The sequence below is a fragment of the Pyricularia grisea genome, chromosome I (genome assembly GCF_004355905.1).
Source record: "Pyricularia grisea strain NI907 chromosome I, whole genome shotgun sequence".
Taxonomy (NCBI): Eukaryota; Fungi; Ascomycota; class Sordariomycetes; order Magnaporthales; family Pyriculariaceae; genus Pyricularia; species Pyricularia grisea.
This window is the reverse complement of record NC_044973.1, coordinates 1,685,594-1,703,782: the sequence shown is the minus strand read 5'-3', so window position 1 is coordinate 1,703,782 and position 18,189 is coordinate 1,685,594. Positions and strand designations below refer to the sequence as shown.

The following is an 18,189-nucleotide window of genomic DNA, read 5'->3' as shown; positions in this document are numbered from 1 at the left end:
TCTTGGTCAATGTAACTCTTCTCTTGTAGGAAACAAGTCTATAAATATAAATATTATACAGAGAAATCATGATTTCAATGAACGCCTCCCCAAAGATGCCATCTTCTCAGATCCCCCCCCTCCATCTGCACCAGACCACGTTTTCAGGGACGCGACATCCTCTCGATCTCCCGGGCCATCGGGTCGGTGGCGAGGAGGCTAGGCCAGTTGGAGGGCTGATTCCTGCCTCCGTAGGAACCAAAGTTGGCGATGCGCTCTGTGGCCGGCGCCGCAGGGGGCCGCGTGGCTTGGGAGCTCTGCCCGTTGACGGGCGTTGATGTACCGCTTGATAGCGGGCTGGGACTGTTGCTGTTGTTCACTCTGAGGTAGAAAAAGGCGGGCGGAATGAAAGTTAGCAAGGAAATAAATCCTTCTGATACAACAGGTGGCGTATGGGCTGATGGCATATCACTAACCTGGGGTTGGAGGGCTGCAGGTGGTTTGTGGACATTTTGATAGACTTTGTTTTTTGGTGGGGATACAACAGAGAAGAGAATGATGTTTGGTCTAGGAGTATAGTAGGCTATGATGTTTTGTTGTGTAGAGACTTTGGTGGACTTGAGAATGCCGGGTACGTAAGAGATATAGAGCACGATGGGATTTGAACAATAAGAAGAAAAAAAACGAGTCTCCGGGTTACAACACGGGGGTCCTTTACTTTTATACACCCTACAGCAACTGAACAGTTTACGCAACATGGCCTTGTCCACAGCCTCATGGCTATTCCACGGGCATGTTGATAAAGTGACTGCGGACGAACGATGTCATTGTTGCAATACGCCTTGGAGAAAACCCTGGCAAGGCGAGCAAATGCGCAGCTGCTTTGAAGAACAGGGGCTCTTTTGGGCCTAGGCAAAGGGGAACTTGACTAGGCGGAACAGAGCAAAAAAAAAAAAAAAAAAAAAAAAAAAAAAAAAAAAAAAAAGACAAGGCGCAGTTTGTGTGTAGACAGGTTTTAGCGCTCTGGCTTAGACTACAAGGGAAGGGGAATTGCGTCGACGCGCGAAAACGGTAAATAGCAAATTCGACAGCCGTGTGTGTCTACGATCAAGGAAGGGACTGGAAATTTGTCGTCGTAAGCGCGCCCTTTTTTTCTCCCCTCTTTCCCCTGTAGACAGACGTGGGTAAGAATTCGTCTAGTACTCCAACATGGGGCTTTTCAAGTTTGGCAGTGTGCGCATTCGCGCGTTTCCGGGCGGCTCGAGGCAGATTCGAGGGTGTTTCTTGGGAGTGGGACGCTGTGATGACATGAATGTGTCCGCGTGCCTTTGTTTACAATCATGAGGAAACATGGAAGTCTTGTTGCCCAGCCCTCGCAACCGGATTCGCGCCAATCGTCTGCTTAGCCAGTAAATTGGAAGGTATAAGGCAACCGCTGCAGGTTAGCATGCATGGCGTCTGTCGCTTGATTCTCCGATGTTGCATTTCTAAGTGTGTTAGAAAGTTGTTTGTCTACTGTAGCTATGGTAGGCAGTGTGGGCTTCCTGGTGGCAAAAAGGCCAAGGTGTGACCGGTCTGCGCCCTGCTGAGTTCCAGGTCTAGAAGCCAGTTGAGTCTAGTCTAGTTCCAACCAGTGTGGCCTTCGGTGACTAAGACGACTGTTCGGTCGAGCAATGTTGATTTAAGATGTTAACATCATCACTCAACGCATCCGCGCAGCCGACGGTTGTTTTGTTGTCTTTGTCCTTTTCCGTCAATTTTTCGTTTTATACCCTGTCCCACAAAATGCAGCGCTAGAGTATGTTGGCGCGCCTATGTTTTGCGTCACGGCAAAACGGCTCACGGGATCGTACCTCAAGCGATCGAGTGCCACATTGCGCATTGCAAGCCGGGCCCTTGTGCACAATTTCAGGGTGACGACCCAGCAATTCAACCTTGTCGTTTAACCCAGAAGCCATTTTTGTCCGGAGACCAATGACGTTGAAAAGGGTTGATTCGCACTAAATAGAAAATATATGATCAAATTTCTGACAAATATAATATCTGCAATACGAGGAGGCCTCAGGAACTAAGCTAATGACCGCTGGTGCCTAAGGGTACCCTACCCAACCGTGGCACAGAGGAAGTGAGGCTTGTTGTATCATTGCTCAAGCGTATGGAGAGCTGAAAATACTACCGAGCATGTTGTACCTACTTTAACGTTTTGTACACATGACTGACCCATGGTGGGTGGGGTTTGAAAACCGTTGCCCCGCAATTACTCTGTGCAGAGTACCTATGACATAGTTGTGGTTTGGTGTTTGGTCCCTGCGGATTGTTGTTATCCGATAACGTTTTCAATTTAATTTTCTTGGTCTCAAAGTTTTGCTTGGATCGCAAACCACCTTGTTCATGACCGTGAAAGCCCATTTTGATAATATCTAAAAACTCCATCACACCAAGTACTCTTATGCAGACCTCGTCTTTACTTCTAAATACATGTTGACTTAAAACCTCACTCCGTGCTTCCCCCCCGAGGCCTCGGCGACGCGTCCCCAATCATGGCCGACACGCCCTTGACGGCCCTGTGCGGCATCTGCCACTCGTCGGCTCCGAGATACAAATGCCCCAGGTGCGCCGCCCAGACCTGCTCACTCGAGTGCGTGACCCGCCACAAGCAATGGGCCTCTTGCAATGGCCAACGTGACGCTACCGCATACGTCCCCGCAAGCAAGCTCAGGACCCCGTCCGGCATCGATCACGACTACAATTTTCTCAGCGCCATCGAGCGTGTAAGGTCCCGCGCCGCACGGGATATTGCCGACCGGACGGGCATCGCATCCGCGGCCGAGCAGCCCGAGGAAGAAGAGAGGCCGAGACATGGCCATCATCACTTTCAGAACGGCAACAAGGGCGCCCAGGTCCGCTTTCGCAAGGAGTGGAGGGGCGAGGAGCTTGTTCACGTACCTCTTGACCCGGCTGCCTATTGGAAGCAGCAGCAGCTGGAGCAGGCTCTGGCAAAGAGTCACGTCGTTGAAGGCGCCTCAGATGAGGATGATGAAGACGAAGCGGCGGATACCACCAGTAGCTCGGGCAGCTCCGATAGCGATTCCGACAGCGAACCCGAATCAATTCCAACACAAGAGCCAATGCAGCCTCAACCGGTTGTGACGTGGTACCCGCAGTCGTTCGGCACTCGCGACAAGGCGAGGTGCAGAGCCTTTGACATTGAAGTAGTTGCGGCACCCAAAGGCCTGGCTAGACAACGGGAGAACAAGACAAAAGGGAACAGAGCCACCAGGGGTATCAACTGGACCATCGAATGGCTTGTGTATGAGAAAGACATGGCTGAGCCTACGAGGGTGCTTCACAGTGCATCGGATGTCGAACCCCTTTACCGATGCTTCGCTGGCTCCATGGAGTGGGTTCGCAAGGGGAAGGAGCGAAAGGAACGCTTGGAAGCAGCAGCGGCACGGCAAAACACACCGTTTCCTTTCGAGGAAGTTGAAGATGAAGTCCTAGAAGGTTCAAGCAGCGCAATCCGAAGAAAGCGGCGGAGAAAAGCTCGTAACGCTGCGTTGGAATCTCCACCAGGCCAACAGGAACAAGGCTCGACTGCCTGGCCAATTATGTCACCCTCGCATGTTCAAAACCCATTCACGTCTGCTTGGGTCCAGGAGGAAAACGCTACGGCAACAGCCCATGGTTGGGACCTTGACGAGCAAGTGGATCTGAAGCGTACGAAGTGGAAGTACTATCTGCACAAGCCTGCTACGAATCCCAAGGTACTGATCCCTATCAGCGCCGAGGAACCTCTAACGTTGATATTGCAGGGGCGGACTGTTCTCGAATATCCGACGGTTCATGCCTTTGCAGCGGATATCATGTCCCAATTTCCACCATCGGGACATGTCGCCGGTTCCGTGAAGGATAGACGCTCTAAACCGATAACGCTCAACTCCATCGACACAACATCTGTTGCATTTAGAACCAATTCGGACTTCAAGTCACAAGGCACAAGGAACAATAGAGATGATGGCCAGCACGAAGAAGATCCAGGTCGCTCTCACTCGTACCAGAGTAACAAGCCTGGCCGGGCCATGAGAGGTGGAAACCGCGGTGGTCAACATCAATACCAACCACAAGATCGCAAACGGCCCTACGAGGCCCGCGGCGGCGGTGACAACAGGCAATTTGGCCGCGGCCGCGGTCGTGGTCGGGGAAGAGGTGGTTTCGGCCACCAAGACCACAATGATCGGCCAATGAAGAGAGGCAGATTTGAAAAGGGCACGGAAGAGGGAGAAGTCAAGGATACGGATGAACACCGTGGTCATCGCAACTTCTCACGAGGAGGAAACTCGTGGCGCGGCGGTAAATCTTCTGTCCAGCAAGCTTCAGACGGCTCTCACGGGACGATGATGGACGTCGATACCAAGCAGCTTGAGCAGGCTGTCCAGGCTGCTGCTGAGAGTGCGCTTGGAGGCCTTGTCAACTATTCCGACAGCGAGTGATATTCTTTTACTTCACTAGTACATCGATACTTTAACTTAGATACCCAACCAATGCTTCATTACGCATTTCTGACCAACGTCTATTCTTTGTTGGGACACTTGAACCTATCGTTGTCCAGTCACACGTCATCGGGGTCACCACCTTGTACGAAGGCAGTCTTGGGTTGGGCCTTACTAACCTACCTATGGCTATACATACTCATTCTCGTCCTTGGGCTGATCTCGCCTCGGAAACTCTTCATCAGAGCTAAGTGGACCATAAGGTTCCCTCCGCCCCGACAAAAGAGAGAGTCAACTCTTTAAGCAGTAATGCCCCAACAAGGTGTCAACGGCAAGGACCAGGATTATCTTTCCGTGAGAAAGAACAAGGCGTGGGTCAAGCATGGTTGGGAAACCTAAAATATGTATTTGCAGCCGCTTCCAGCCAAGGATGGGAATTACCGCACCTGGTGTGAGGCTAAGGAGATGGTCTGCCTGCGGAAGAATGGCTTGACTCCACAAATGCGTCCAGCGCTGAAGCATCTGCATCGACAGGTTGGACCCGTGACGACTCACACTGAACACACAATTGAGGCCAGCCGGCTGGACTCATGCTTCATTCGCAAAATTGAGTTGGCAAAACTGAGTGTGGCTTTAGGCCAGGCCGAAGTGCTGGAAGAATACCTCGATGGAGCGGTCGAGAAACATATTCTCCTCAGCGGCGTTGAAACCAAGAATGTCAATGGTTGTACTTATACGACAGGTTTCACGGCTTTACACAAAGCCGCCGGGGAGGCCTCCCCTTCCATCACCACGCTTCTCCTAAAGCACGGCGCCGATCCAAATGCATAGTCCACAAACAGCCGGACTGCCCTGATGGAGGCGGCGCTGTGGGGTCGGCTTGATAACGTCAACGAACTCCTAGCCGGCGGGAGCGACCAAAACATCGGGTGCAGCCGTGGCGGAAAAGAGCTGAGGGCCGTTGATTTCGCGAGGCGTTGTGACGACAGCGCCAAGGAACGCTATATGCGTTCTGGTGGTGATCGTCAAATGTGCTGCGAAAACACATGTGCGTGACAAGAACCGCGCCATGATTGTCGAGATTCTCAGCCCCAACAACAAAGACGAAATCTGTCGTCCACGGCCGGAACTAAGCCTCGACGGTTTCAAGGTCATTCGGTTCGCTGAGGTGGCCAATAACCAGATGGTGCTGACTGCCTGGATGGCTCTGATCAGAAGGTTCTATCTTCGGAAGTATAAAATCCATAGAACAGCCCGAAGATATTGACCAGTAAACCGGCGTGTGATGACTGCCAGCGCTTTGTAAATACCGTCAACTGGGGTGAAAGGCATGCCTGATCCCAAGGAGTGGTGCGGCTTCACCACTTATGCGCCGCCCGACGTTGTCTCGAGCAATTTAACACTTGTCAAGCTGCTTCCGCCGCCTGGTGACATGAAGAGCGACAACCATCTCCTTCCAGCTTTCTCCAGCTGATAGCTAGGTCGTCTTATTTTAGTGAACCGAAGTTATATATGTGCTTGATTATTTCTCGGCAGTTAGTAAAGCATTGCATTGGTCAGTTTACTGTTTAATTATGTTTATATATCTCGTGGAGATATTCAGGTAACTTGAATTGGGACATAGCATGTAGACTGGGGCAACAACCCGCCAATGCACAGAGATAGAGATTCTAGTTCTAGACCTTTTCTCAGCCCACAGTCCTTGTGGTGACTTGAGAAAACTCAGTGATTCTGAAGTTTGACCGAATGGTGTCTACTACGTTGGTGCCTGAGTACCTCCCTACTTAGGTAACTGCAAGTCAGCCTACAGAAGAGGGGAAAAAGACCCTGCAGCAAGCGAAAATATAATAAAAATCCTTCTTTTGCTTATTTCCTTTTTTTTTTATCGCTTATTGCCATTTTTTCGTATATCACCCACGTTTTGGACCTTTTGATTGGCGCGCGTCTTGTGCCTCCTTTCGCGCGTCCGTGCCGGTCCTTTGCATTATCATCACACAGGGTGCTGTATTCTTCATGTCGTACGGCGAAAGAAGAAGGTGAAAGTTAACAAAAAATAAAGGGACAATGAGGCGTCTAGATGTATTTCTTGGCATATTTTGTAAGTCACATATGTTTGAAGTTTTGGAATATTATAAAAGGGGGAACTGAGTCGGCTTTGATTTTTGACAAGCACTCGATCTTGGTCTCAGATCACCATCCCAAGCCAAACAGATCTACTCCTCCTTCTCCTTTTCCCTCCTTTTCAACAAACCAATCCCTAAACATGAAGCTCCTCCACCTTACCCTAACCACCGCGGCCAGCCTCTCGGCCACAGTGCAGGCCTGCGCCCACTTCTGGGGCTACATCACGCACAGCCCCATCATGGGCGACACGATGGACGCCGGGTCCGAGATGGTGGACGACGGCCGCGTCGTCTGCAGCAACAGCTGGTCCCTCCGCCTCGAGGGGGACCGGTTCATCTACGGCTGCCTGCCCGGCTACTCGCTCTCGGTGGCCAAGAACGGGAGGGACGCCCGGTATCACGCCCATGGCGACGACTACACCTTCGGCCTGGGTGCCCGTTCAGAAAAGTACTGCTGCATCGGGGCGTGCGACGATAAGGGTGTCAAGATCTCCTGTACGGATTATTCTTGGGATCACTGGGAGTTTTGCTGAATGGGTGGCGGATGACAACGAAAATGGTTTCATTGGGATTACAGGAAATAAGGTCAGTTGGTTTTTTGTGGAATAAAGGGTCACACTATACGCAGAAATAAGAGTCCCAGGAATCCAGATAGGATTGGAACAGTCCAGTATACATCCATGACTCCTGGCATGGGGCGTGCCATTCCAGGCAAGCGAGGCGCGCTGTCCGCAAAAATGGGAAATTTCACTATCGGTTGAAAATCGTATATAGACAAACCCATTTATACCGAATCGGGCAAACGCCATAATCCTCAGTATTACGAGTATTACGAGTAATTTCTCTTTGTCACTTATCATCAATCCCAACTCAAATCTACAACAAATCTGGCATTATGTAGAGTTTGGACGGCGTGGGTATCATCGCATTTTCATTTTCAAAAACGTTTGTAATATGCCATCTATAATCTTTCCGCATCATCCCAACAATTCCCCAGACCATCGTTTTTAATCCCTCATCGACTTTCCAATCTCACTCTCCCACCCCTTGGCCCTTTCGAACCCGTTCGAGTGCGTCTGGAAGTCAAAGATGGCCTTGTAGATCTCCTCCTTGCTGTTGACAACAAACGGTCCATGCTGCACGACGGGCTGATCCAGCGGCGTGCCGGCCACGAGCACGAAGCGCGCCGGCTGGTCCGCGCCCGCATCGACCTCGGCCACCACGACATCACCCTTGGGCTCGAACACGACCATGTGGTACTGCGGCACCGTCCTGGCGCCGGTACCGGCTCCGTCGCAGAGTATGACGTCGCCGCCGTCGAGCGTGTACGCAAAGGCGTTCCAGCCCTCGGGGAGCGGCTGCGAGATCTTGCCTCCCGGCTGGATGGTGATGTCGAGGATCCAGACGGGGGTGTAGGCGAGATCCTTGACCGAGTCGACGCCGTGGCTCTGGCCCGAGATGATCTTGACGGCGACCTTGCCGTCGTCGACCTCTGCGCGCGGGATCTCGGCGGCCCGCAGGTCGCGGTACCGCGGCTCGCACGACTTGAGGTGCGTCGGCAGGTCGACCCAGAGCTGGAGGCCGACGTTGGCCGACCCGTCCGGATTCTGGCGCGGCATCTCGGCATGCATGATTCCTCGGCCAGCCGTCATGAACTGCAGGTCACCCGCCTCGATCGTGCCCTTGTTGCCCGCAAAGTCCTCGTGGTCGACGGCGCCCGTGAGGAGGTACGTTATCGTCTCCTGGCCACGGTGGGGGCTGGTAAAACCCATGTCAGCAGGCTAGGTTAGATCAAATGTGCGCGTAGCTTTCGGCGACAGGTTTGCGAGATGGAGGAAAAAAAGTGTGAGAGAGGAGGCGCAAAACATACTGGTCAGGAAACCCTGCGCCGGGCTTGATGGAAAAGTGGTCCAGCATCAGGAACGGGCTGAATTGCCTCAGCGCCGGCGTGCCTATTGACCTGCGCACCCTTGCGCCAGCCCCTTCTGCCTGCTCAATGGCCATGAAGACCTTTCTGATCGTTCGTGGGACCGACATGTCGGTGGCGTATAGATGATGCTGCTGTTCTTCTGGTTGCTGCTCTGTCGCGGGGGTGGTGGTTCTTGGCAATGCGTTCGCTTGCTCGTGTGTCTCGGGGGTCGTCGTGATGTAGTTGTCGTTGTAATACTTCTTCAGAGTCGTGGTCAAGTCGTCAATCCGGTCGCGAAATAGGAATACAGAGCAAAGTCCAACAATTATGGGTATGAGGATGGTGGAAATGGACTTCATGAGGAACGTGGGAGGGACAACAGCGTCGATGAGAGCTTGAGATTTTATAAACAATTCCCGTCGCAAGTCTCCTTACGTAGTAGAAACCAATGCTTAGTTATATATAGTATAAGTGGTGGCTTGAGAAGACCACAGGGCCAGCCTAGAATCTTCTCCTTGGGACGCCTCCATCCAAGTTCCCACCAAGTCCACCAGAAGCTGCTTCCAAAGACGTTTAGCTGGACGCTGACTGATGACCATCAAATCGAGAATCAAAGCCACCCCCACCAAATACTGTATTACAAACAATCGCATCATCAACCAACCCTAACCCTCCGTTTGTCTTATGAAATGCTTGGTCAGTTAGTTATTTGCCATCATTACCGACATGAACACAGGGCAACGTGATTAATCATTACCTAAACTATTCTAGGATGTGGCTTGACGGCTAGGAAATCACTTCACGTTCACAAAAGGATTCTGGTGACAATAACTGACGTGATCAGCTATCATATCCCAAAAACCACTTCTTCGGTAATTACTTGCACATCGACAGTTTGTTAAAAACAAAAGGCAAACGATTACTCTTTTAGCTCATTTACATCGGTATCAATTATTCGCAAAAGAAAAAAAACCACTGAAATTCCACAAAGAATCTTGAATAATCAAAGCTATAACAGTGCAAAGAAATGGTGTTAAAACAAAACCAATCGACCGTCTTTTTGACAAGCATACATGGGTATGAAGCCCCTCTCCAATCTTGATTTTCTCGCGGATGGAATTCCTTGGCGATGTGCCGTAAACAAATATAATCGTGACTGGACCGCCAGCAGTTTGATTTGCTGCCAAAGCAGACCAAGCCAAGGAGTGCAACAACGATAACGCGATTGTTCCCAGAGTCCCACGCCCAGTGGCCACACAAGTGTGTCATACACTCAAGTGTCCATCGTTCCAAGACTCGAGTGAAAACCGGCCTCCTAAAGGATCCTAGGAAGTGCTGGTGAAAAAAGTTTGGTGGTTATTTTATTCGGATCGGTCTTTATGGTATACCGATTCGATGACACGGCCGCTGTTCTCGGTCCGATCGGCTAAGATCGGGCTGTACCAGATTTGTTTCCGCTCAATATACCATAGCCTCGACAGACGTTGGACCGCACACTACTGGGCTTTATGGGTAGCTAGCCCACGAGTCATGATGGGTAAGCTTAGTTGCTGTTGTTGCTGTTGGCACTGGCAGCCTTGGCATCCTCCTTTGCCTTGTGAAGGTAAAGCTTGACCCAGCTGATTGACTCAGCTGTAAGGATCAGGGCAGTGCCAAAGAGTGCCTTGCCGTAAATGACGAGACCGCCCTCGTTGCCAGAGTTGTTCACGAAGCTCTTATACTCCTGGCTGTACGTAGTGACGACGTGGTCCTTGCCCTCAATTGTCTTGCGGAGAGGCAAAGTCACAAGGTTCGACACATCGGCATAGAGGTCTGCTGTGGGCTTCTTGACGGCGGGGAATGTCTTGTCGACTCGGGCGAGCGTCTTGTCACCAATGTCGTCAACCTTCTTGACGTATGGGCTGACATACTGGTACGGCCTCGACAGGTAAGGGATCACAGGCTTGGCGACCCGCTTGTACACCATGTCGGTAACATTTATGCTGCGCTGGCCGTAAGGGTTCTTCTTGAATACCTCGATGCCATCGTTGACTACGGGGTATTGGGCAAGATGCTATATTGATCCAAGTTAGTATATCTGACGAGGCGTGGAAGAACATCAATGCCCATTATTGAGCGCAAAATGCAGTGCGAGAGAAAAACTTACATCAAAAAAGGCCGAGTGGGGAACCTCGCCGTTAACCTGAGGTGAAGCCATTGTGCCTATGGAGTTTGTGATGATATGAAGAGAGGAGTTGAAGAACGGAGAACAAAGATGTTCAAGCAAGATAGAAGAGACGAAAAAAAAAAGTGCCGGGTACGTCAAGGTAATTCACGGTATTGGGGTGTTTGTGACCGAACTCAAGCGCGGAGCTAATACTGGCCTGGTGAAAATAAACGCAATCTGGTAAGCTTTGATGCCCCAGACTAGCTTCAGCTGATGATGTGAGGGGTCGGACTTTTGATACGTACGAAGTTGTCCGTGGACAGAAGAAGACGCAAAGATCCTGGTTGGTGGGACCCTGGCAGTAAAAGTAGCAGAAGCAATCAAGCGTCGCACGGCTGCTATCAATGATTGGTGATGGATAGTTGCAGAAGCAGGTTCGTGGCGGCACTCTTATCGGCGTGTCTCTATGTACTTTGTGCGTCTGCTATGTGTGTCTCTTGTGTGTGTGTGGGTCGGGGAGCTATCCGTAAGAAAGCTGCCTGGCCGTTGTTGATGTGATTGATGGTGTGCTGCTTCCCGTTTTGATAAGCCAGTAGGTAAGTAGCAAGCCCCGTCGAGATTCAATGCGAGTTGGTTGATTAAAAGCACGACAGTTGGCAAACAAGCAGAAGCGTCGTGATGTATGTACAACTTTGCTATAATGTATGGTGATACCTGCAGAGCTTTCTCAATGCGTACTCTCAGCCCACTTTGGTTGTTTTGCTTCTCCCAAAAGATAGTTTGGAAAATAGGTGAGCAAGGAAGGAAGAAGAACGGAACCGCTAGATTAAAGTGAACAGTCTCAGATTTAAATGGAAAACAACAAGACTAAAAATCAATTATCGCCAGCGGAGACGTCTCGCATTGGCCTTTGCTTTCATGCCTGACTACGTGGTTGGTACCTGCCGACCTGGACAAAAAGATAGGTGATCGATCGTTACATCAACGGCAACCACTCTTTTTTTTCGTCCTTTTTGACATGTGCTTTGCCTCGCTGGGACGGGAAGCCCCACACACCATTCAATCACTTTTTTTTGCCCCGATTGACAGGGAAGGTAGGTACTACCTAAAAGGAATGCATGGGTGTTGTTGGACGACAGCTTGTCGAGACATGCGCCTGCATTGCACGTTGCGACTCGGCGCAAACCGTTTGGTCCCGCCAGCAGGAGGACTTCGCTTTGTTCGCCAAATTCTGGGCATCATCAGTCTTGCAGGTGATGACAGAAGGCCAGCAGAGAGGTCGGCTTTTGCAGACCTCGGGCAGTTGGTAGTGCCAGGATCATGATACTTTCCAGCCCCGAGCTTGATCTTTCATCATGTTGTACTACCTGCCAACTGCCAAGCTGTCGACTTTTGATAATGCTCCATTAAGTGGCGTTCATGAAGGAGGCCCACTTGGGCCGTCAGGGGTGTGTGATAGTAGAGTGAGTCCCACAGGGCAAGACAGACAGACAGACGATCGATCTTTACTATTAGAATTTGCCATGCTTCAAGCCGTTTAACTCTGACCTGATTGACAGGCGATTTGATCAGCCGTCGCCTCATGAACCAATTGAGGACTAATACATGCTGAAACCCATGGATGGTAGCCTGATGTGCGATTGAATCTATTCTATTTGAACAAACGGGACGAGTTTGTTTGGCGGTAGAAAGAATAGTTATGCGTTAGAGGGGTACAGAACAACGGATGGTTAGTGGGGTGGGTTCTCAGACACGAACTCGTGCTACGTCGTTTGGGAGGTAGGCAACCGGTAGTAGCTTCTGCTGGCAGCTACAACCCCTGCAAGGCACGCATGAACTCAGCCAATAAGAAGGCTGGGAGTCGGGGCAGCGGGCGTCGAATTGAATGTTCTTTCCCAGGATTTGATAAGAACCCCCTTGTAAAGGGAAACTCAGGTCTGACATGTGAAAATGCATGTCAAGGCAAAGGCGGAACCTCTCTCTACCATTTTATGAGGTGAGGTTGAACAACCTTTCAGACGAAGGAAACCAAAGTGGTGCGAGACGCCATGGTGCTTCAGTAAGGTGTATGGAGGCAAGGGATGCTCGGTTTGGATGAATCCAATGGCATTTTACTTCAACTTTTTTGTTGTAAGGGCCAAGCTGAGCCGTCCCAGCCGTCATTAGTTAGGCCAAGCACTTGTGATGGCTATTGGTTACTAATAAAATAGTTACGACATGAAGCTTGTCCTTGCGAACTCCGACGGGATCTGTGAATGGCCTCCGAGCTTCCAAGTTGCATTTCCCCAAGATTTTCACGCGTCCGGTCAATTCCAAATTTTCTGCCATTAGTCACAAAAACTCCGCAAGGCATTACCGCCGAGGTCCGGATGGACAAGTGGCAAACATCGTCGCGCGCGTCTGGGGGTGGAAGAGGGGAAAAAAAAAAAAAAAGAAAAGAAAAGAAATAAAAAGAGCGAAAAAGAAAAGGGAGAAAAAAAAAAAACAATGCACATGCTATCGCACCACGGCTTGCGCGGAATGCAGGTCAACATATCCACTGCCAGGCCTGGTATCGGTTTTATCATCCATTGATCGCCAATCTCGGGAAGTTTTTAAATGTAACAAAGACAAGCCGGCCCGTGAAAGGAGGATCAGTCAAGTTTTGTAAAGTTTCACGTGAAAATTCGCAATAAACAGGGGTTCTTATCAATTGTTTACGACGTCCGGTGAAATACTTCGTGACACATATTTGCGCTTGAACGTCAACTTTGTTATGCTCTGCCATTTACTCAGTGCAGGAGCGTGCAACTCTACCATACCTTATCTAGGTACCTAAGTAGATAGGTAGGTAGGTACCTAGGTACCTATGCAGAAACATGTCTGCACACGCTTCTTTGCAAACTTGTTAGTTCGCACACGCGGAGCAACGCCCCCCGGATTATGCTAATGTCAGTACGGAGCATTTGCAACGCCGTCGTTTGCGAGTGGCAAACAAATAAAATCAGATTTATTTTCCCGTCACCCTCTGCCGTACCTAGGAATTGGTCTTTGGTTTATCAATTACTCTGCTCGGCATAGCACTACGACACGTAACACAAAACTTAGAACTTTTTCATAGTACTGCCCTGCCCTGCACTGTAACCTTATCTACTTACGGAGAGGGACAGATGGTATAATATGAACCTGCAGACACGAAACCGTCTCCAATCAAAAGCCTATTCTGGATTTTCGTTCAACAAACTTTTAAGCAGCCACAAGATCGACATGTTCGCATATCTGACCTGCCGCCAAAGCTGATCATTTGGTCGAGGCAAATACTAAAAGCTCCATCCATACATAGTCTACGGAGTAGGCATAAAGGTTCGCAAAAGACGGCACTACCGGCTACATGAGGCCAATCAGCTAAATTGTACCATACTCAGCCCCTGTCTTCCAAAACTCTCCCACATCCCTATCTCTGAACCAAACATCTTGGTGGTTTGCACATCCAATGTGTCAATATGTCACATCTATTTTTCACAGCGATCCTGTTCGTCAATGACAAGCTACGTACACTATGAATATGTGACGGTTATTTTGGATGACAGGTGAAAAGTTTAGTCTCCTGAACTGGCGTATGGCCTGACTGTGGCGCTTTGGTTTCGCTCATTCGAGAAGATCAATGCTGGTCTGTTTCTGCTCTTCACTAGGTTCATCAGCACCGAATTAGTCCGAGAAGCTGTTTAAGTAGTATGTTGAGACTAACTAAACTACACCCTCTGATGTACTTACTGGTGGTAATCTTTCTCTGGGCAGAAAGTTGATTGATGATGTGATACGTAGTCCGGATTTTGCAAGCTTTACACATACCGGTAGTGCCCGTTTTGCACGTTGGAATGGTTGTATGTTTTGTGTCTGCCTCAAGAAGTTCAGCTCTACCGACTGCAGGCAGCTAAGATAAAAAAGCCCTAGTTTTGTTTATCTCCGAAAGTCTGGTCTAGCCAGTCTCGCGTTAGCCTTCTAAGCATACCGGTAGGTTCCTTGCGCTGACACTAACATCACATTTCCCACCGGCTTCGTCTTCGTCTTCACCCCTGATCCTTCAACGCTACTCTCTCTTGACCTTGACATCAGCTTCTTCTAGACTAGACGATGACGGTTGGAGAACAAAGGAAATTGTTTTGCAAGAAATTTGTTTCGTCTCACTAGCGATGGAGATGTTCAGACTTGCCGCTCTTCGGGACGAAACGGCGGCCCGCATAAGGAGAGACATCCCAAGCTCGCGTGGTAGTCATGTACCCAATACGGTAGGCCTTGTAGAGTTTATTGAGTGATACTGAGTGATCCCCCGTCTGCATACATGCTAATATATGTTCCCGACGAGGCCAGCTTGTGCATGGACCCTCAAGTGTCGGCATTTGCCTTTCATGAAGTGTAGCACTTACCTGGCTACCTTAAAGGAAGCCTGGTTCTCGATCAGCCCTCATGTCAACTGAGATCACAAAAGTCCAATCTGCTCATCTTTTCCGCAAACGACTGCTGTGTATTCGATTGTCCCATACACCATGTGCTGGTTGCGGAAAATCCCTTGCGGATATTCGCCGCAGGAGAACTATATACAGCCAGCTACGTACTATCTAGAGCTGCCCCAGATCTAGAGGCTAGCTTACTTGTGTGCAGGTATTGTTCAGGGGACTGGCCATGATTCTATGCCATGTAGTGAGTATCACTTTGTTGAAGATTATTGTTGTTTTCTTGACGAAACACATCCCATAAGGTAGAGTACGGAGTCTGGCAGTTCCCTACGATAGACCATGGGCTGAGTGTATTATACGACAGGGTGTGATGCCTTACCGAGGGGCATCCTAATGAATATATACGCTTATGTGAACGCCTTATACTATGGAAGCCCAGTGGTACTGGTGGTCTTTACTACATGGGATTTATAAAACAGCCGATCATCCCAGCATGATCTCCGGAAGGTATAGTCTGACATCTACTCACGGTTACATGCGCACCTGAACTACGAATTGAATGATGATTCCCGTGTTTCTAAGCCTGTCATTTCCATCATGGTGTCGTCCTAGAACATTCCAAAACTCCTCGGGGCAGTAGGCCCTTTTTCCCTAGTTGTGCTTCTTCAATCTTCGCCAAGGCGCCTCCGCAATATGCAAGGAAAACCCAGGTGTGATATCTTCCGTTCTAGCCGCCAACTAACACTAAAGGTACCAAGTAGATGAGATGAACATGCCCAGGGTCTTGGGACTAGACTATCTAGAATCGGAAGAAGGGTTCCGGATCTGCCGGTATGGTGAGCAAGTCTCACGTATTGAATGCTAAGCTGTCAGAGTAAGGACGACTGGATTGACTCCGTTGTCGCCGAGCTGGGTCTCTAGTAAAAGATTAGATTTGCAACCATTTTTTTCCCTTTCTCCTTTTTTTTCTCTCGTTTGGTTGGGCAGGCATATGCTGTTGATTGGTAGAAGAGATGAAAGTAGGGATGGGTATGGCAGCTGTCGTGGCTGAGCATTCGTTGGGCACTGACCGGTTCATCTGAATAACACCTGATTCAGCAGACAAGTTCTACTTATCAACCAGGACATGCCTAGTGTGATGCCTTAGTATAGAGGTTTCGAAGTCAAGGTTCGAGCAGGCGGTGCCACAGCCCTATGCAGCTGGGGTAGCAAAACTCCGCCAGAGAAGATAATTGTTTTCAAGACACGAAGCTGGCCAAAATTACCGGTGGCCGAGTACTAAATGCGATGTACCGAAGCTGATATCCCGATATGGTGAATGAGGGCATCTCAAGTATGATTAAAGTCGGGAAGGAATATAGATTGTAGATCAACATATGACAAAAACCAACCAAGCTAGTCTATTAGTAATGAATTCATCCACCAAGTGTGTTCAGCATCACAAACTATTGTTTCCTCATTGACGTAACTTCTATACATAGACAAGTTCTACCAAGATATAGTCCATCGCATTAAATGATCACTGGCATAGTTCGTGATTAATAAGGAAAGGGAACACGCATCATATCGATAGACCAACCTTGAGGGCTTCGGGCATATAAAATCTCAACTAAAAGGTAGATAGATGATCTTATACCTTTTCCTACTAAAATATAACTACAATGTGGAAACCTCTATATCATGTGAAACCTATCAAATTAAAGAAACCATGCTACAACCCAATCTCAAGTCACATACATATTCATTCATAGTCAACTACGTGGTAGATATTTCGTAATCAATGGTAACCGGCCAGTGTCATGGTATCCAAATTAGGTAGGTAGTGTTGACCCTCCCGATGGTCTTGGCCGGTACTTCCCATGTCCAAGTCACCACAGGGCCGAACAACCAAGTTTCCAGTCAAAAAAATTAAGGTAGCGCACAAGCGTCGTATCGTCGGTAGGTCATAGCACACATCTTATTCTCCTACTACCTAACATTACCACCACCCCCCCGGCTAGGAACGGCGGCGTCGTAACCGGAATTCGCCACAAATGTCAGTTTTTATTGTTTTCGAAGCCGCCACTGGATTAGTTTCCAAAACCTGTCCGTCAGACGTTGAAGAGACATTTGACGTCTCTTTCTACAAGGATGTGACGGACGACCTAGGCGACGACGGGCTGCCATCCGATCGATCGAATTGTTTAGGCAGGTAGGTTGGCAATCGAGGCCAATTTTTTCTTCACTTTTTGTTCCCCGTTAACTTGTCATTTTGTGACAAAAAATAAATAAAAGAATAATACTAAAACTATCAACTCGTCATTGGTAATCAAACCTGAATTAGGGCAAGCTTGGATTGAGGTCTCACCTCCCTCTCGTATCTATAACCATGTACGGAGTGATTAAAACAAACAATGGCTCTTTATTGGGTCGGGTGAAGGAGAATAAGGAACCAACAAAACCACCGACCGGGTAACTGTCCGTTCATACAAGCATAATGCTCGCTGTTATACTTGCCCTCGCGACGCAACTCTGGTAGAGGGACCTGCATCAATTTCGGGCACCCCCACAACTGCGGTCTGAATATGTGCCCTCTTATTAGTATAATCGGGACCTTACTACGTACTTTATACTCGTGTACCGTACTGTGATTTGTGCTTCTTTGCCTTTCCATATTTTCTTTCCCCTGGAGAACTTGACGAACAAATCGCATCAGTTCTTCGACTGGAGGGCCCTTAGAAGGATCTACCTGCGAGCAAAGGAGCGCAAATCTGTTTCGTAGTGGCGAAAAAAAAAGAGAGAGAGGAAAGAAAAAGACCGCTGCACAAATTGGAATCCACACTCGATTTACATCCGCGAGCAGCTTTTGTCTCATCGTCTTCAATTTATTTGGAACAGAAGCTGTCGTGAGATGTAGATAGCTGCCTATTTACTTAGACAAATCAGCTAGACGAAGCGCTCGTGTTTCCCCGAATACGCCACAAGTTTAGGCCAGGCGGTAACGACTTGGATGTTTCAAACCGCGAATTTTGGGGGCGCACTGCAAGGGATTCGCAACGTGGTCCAGGAGTAAATAGACAAAGTAAGGTACATGCAAAAGCCAAGAAAAAAACAAAAACCAAAATCA

The 18,189-nt window shown here is 49.2% G+C and overlaps 7 protein-coding genes across 7 annotated transcripts; 3 read left to right on the top strand and 4 right to left on the bottom strand.

Moving 5' to 3' along the window:
• Window positions 1-867, bottom strand: PgNI_05544 (uncharacterized protein). Its single transcript, XM_031125575.1, has 2 exons — window positions 456-867; window positions 1-360 (listed from the first exon to the last, which is right to left on the bottom strand). Exons 1-2 carry the CDS (start codon window positions 488-490, stop codon window positions 144-146), a joined length of 252 nt encoding a protein of 83 aa, XP_030982829.1. The 5' UTR covers window positions 491-867; the 3' UTR covers window positions 1-143.
• A 1,652-nt stretch (window positions 868-2,519) lies between these two features.
• Window positions 2,520-4,469, top strand: PgNI_05543 (uncharacterized protein; the record flags this gene model as incomplete). Its single annotated transcript, XM_031125574.1, has 1 exon — window positions 2,520-4,469. One exon carries the CDS (start codon window positions 2,520-2,522, stop codon window positions 4,467-4,469), a length of 1,950 nt encoding a protein of 649 aa, XP_030982834.1.
• Window positions 4,470-4,871: 402 nt separating this feature from the next.
• On the top strand, window positions 4,872-5,525 carry PgNI_05542 (uncharacterized protein; the record flags this gene model as incomplete). The annotated part of the gene is given in 2 exon segments (XM_031125573.1): window positions 4,872-5,299; window positions 5,312-5,525. 2 exon segments carry the CDS (start codon window positions 4,872-4,874, stop codon window positions 5,523-5,525), a joined length of 642 nt encoding a protein of 213 aa, XP_030982835.1.
• Window positions 5,526-6,732: 1,207 nt separating this feature from the next.
• On the top strand, window positions 6,733-7,125 carry PgNI_05541 (uncharacterized protein; the record flags this gene model as incomplete). The annotated part of the gene is made up of 1 exon (XM_031125572.1): window positions 6,733-7,125. One exon carries the CDS (start codon window positions 6,733-6,735, stop codon window positions 7,123-7,125), a length of 393 nt encoding a protein of 130 aa, XP_030982832.1.
• Window positions 7,126-7,514: 389 nt separating this feature from the next.
• On the bottom strand, window positions 7,515-9,042 carry PgNI_05540 (uncharacterized protein). Its single transcript, XM_031125571.1, has 2 exons — window positions 8,463-9,042; window positions 7,515-8,350 (listed from the first exon to the last, which is right to left on the bottom strand). The coding sequence occupies exons 1-2, from the start codon at window positions 8,858-8,860 to the stop codon at window positions 7,600-7,602; spliced, it is 1,149 nt and encodes a 382-aa protein (XP_030982833.1). The 5' UTR covers window positions 8,861-9,042; the 3' UTR covers window positions 7,515-7,599.
• A 356-nt stretch (window positions 9,043-9,398) lies between these two features.
• Window positions 9,399-11,434, bottom strand: PgNI_05539 (uncharacterized protein). Its single transcript, XM_031125570.1, has 3 exons — window positions 10,953-11,434; window positions 10,648-10,864; window positions 9,399-10,554 (listed from the first exon to the last, which is right to left on the bottom strand). The coding sequence occupies exons 2-3, from the start codon at window positions 10,696-10,698 to the stop codon at window positions 10,045-10,047; spliced, it is 561 nt and encodes a 186-aa protein (XP_030981916.1). The 5' UTR covers window positions 10,699-10,864; window positions 10,953-11,434; the 3' UTR covers window positions 9,399-10,044.
• A 314-nt stretch (window positions 11,435-11,748) lies between these two features.
• On the bottom strand, window positions 11,749-11,889 carry PgNI_05538 (uncharacterized protein; the record flags this gene model as incomplete). The annotated part of the gene is made up of 1 exon (XM_031125569.1): window positions 11,749-11,889. One exon carries the CDS (start codon window positions 11,887-11,889, stop codon window positions 11,749-11,751), a length of 141 nt encoding a protein of 46 aa, XP_030981915.1.
• Between the last annotated feature and the right edge of the window lie 6,300 nt (window positions 11,890-18,189).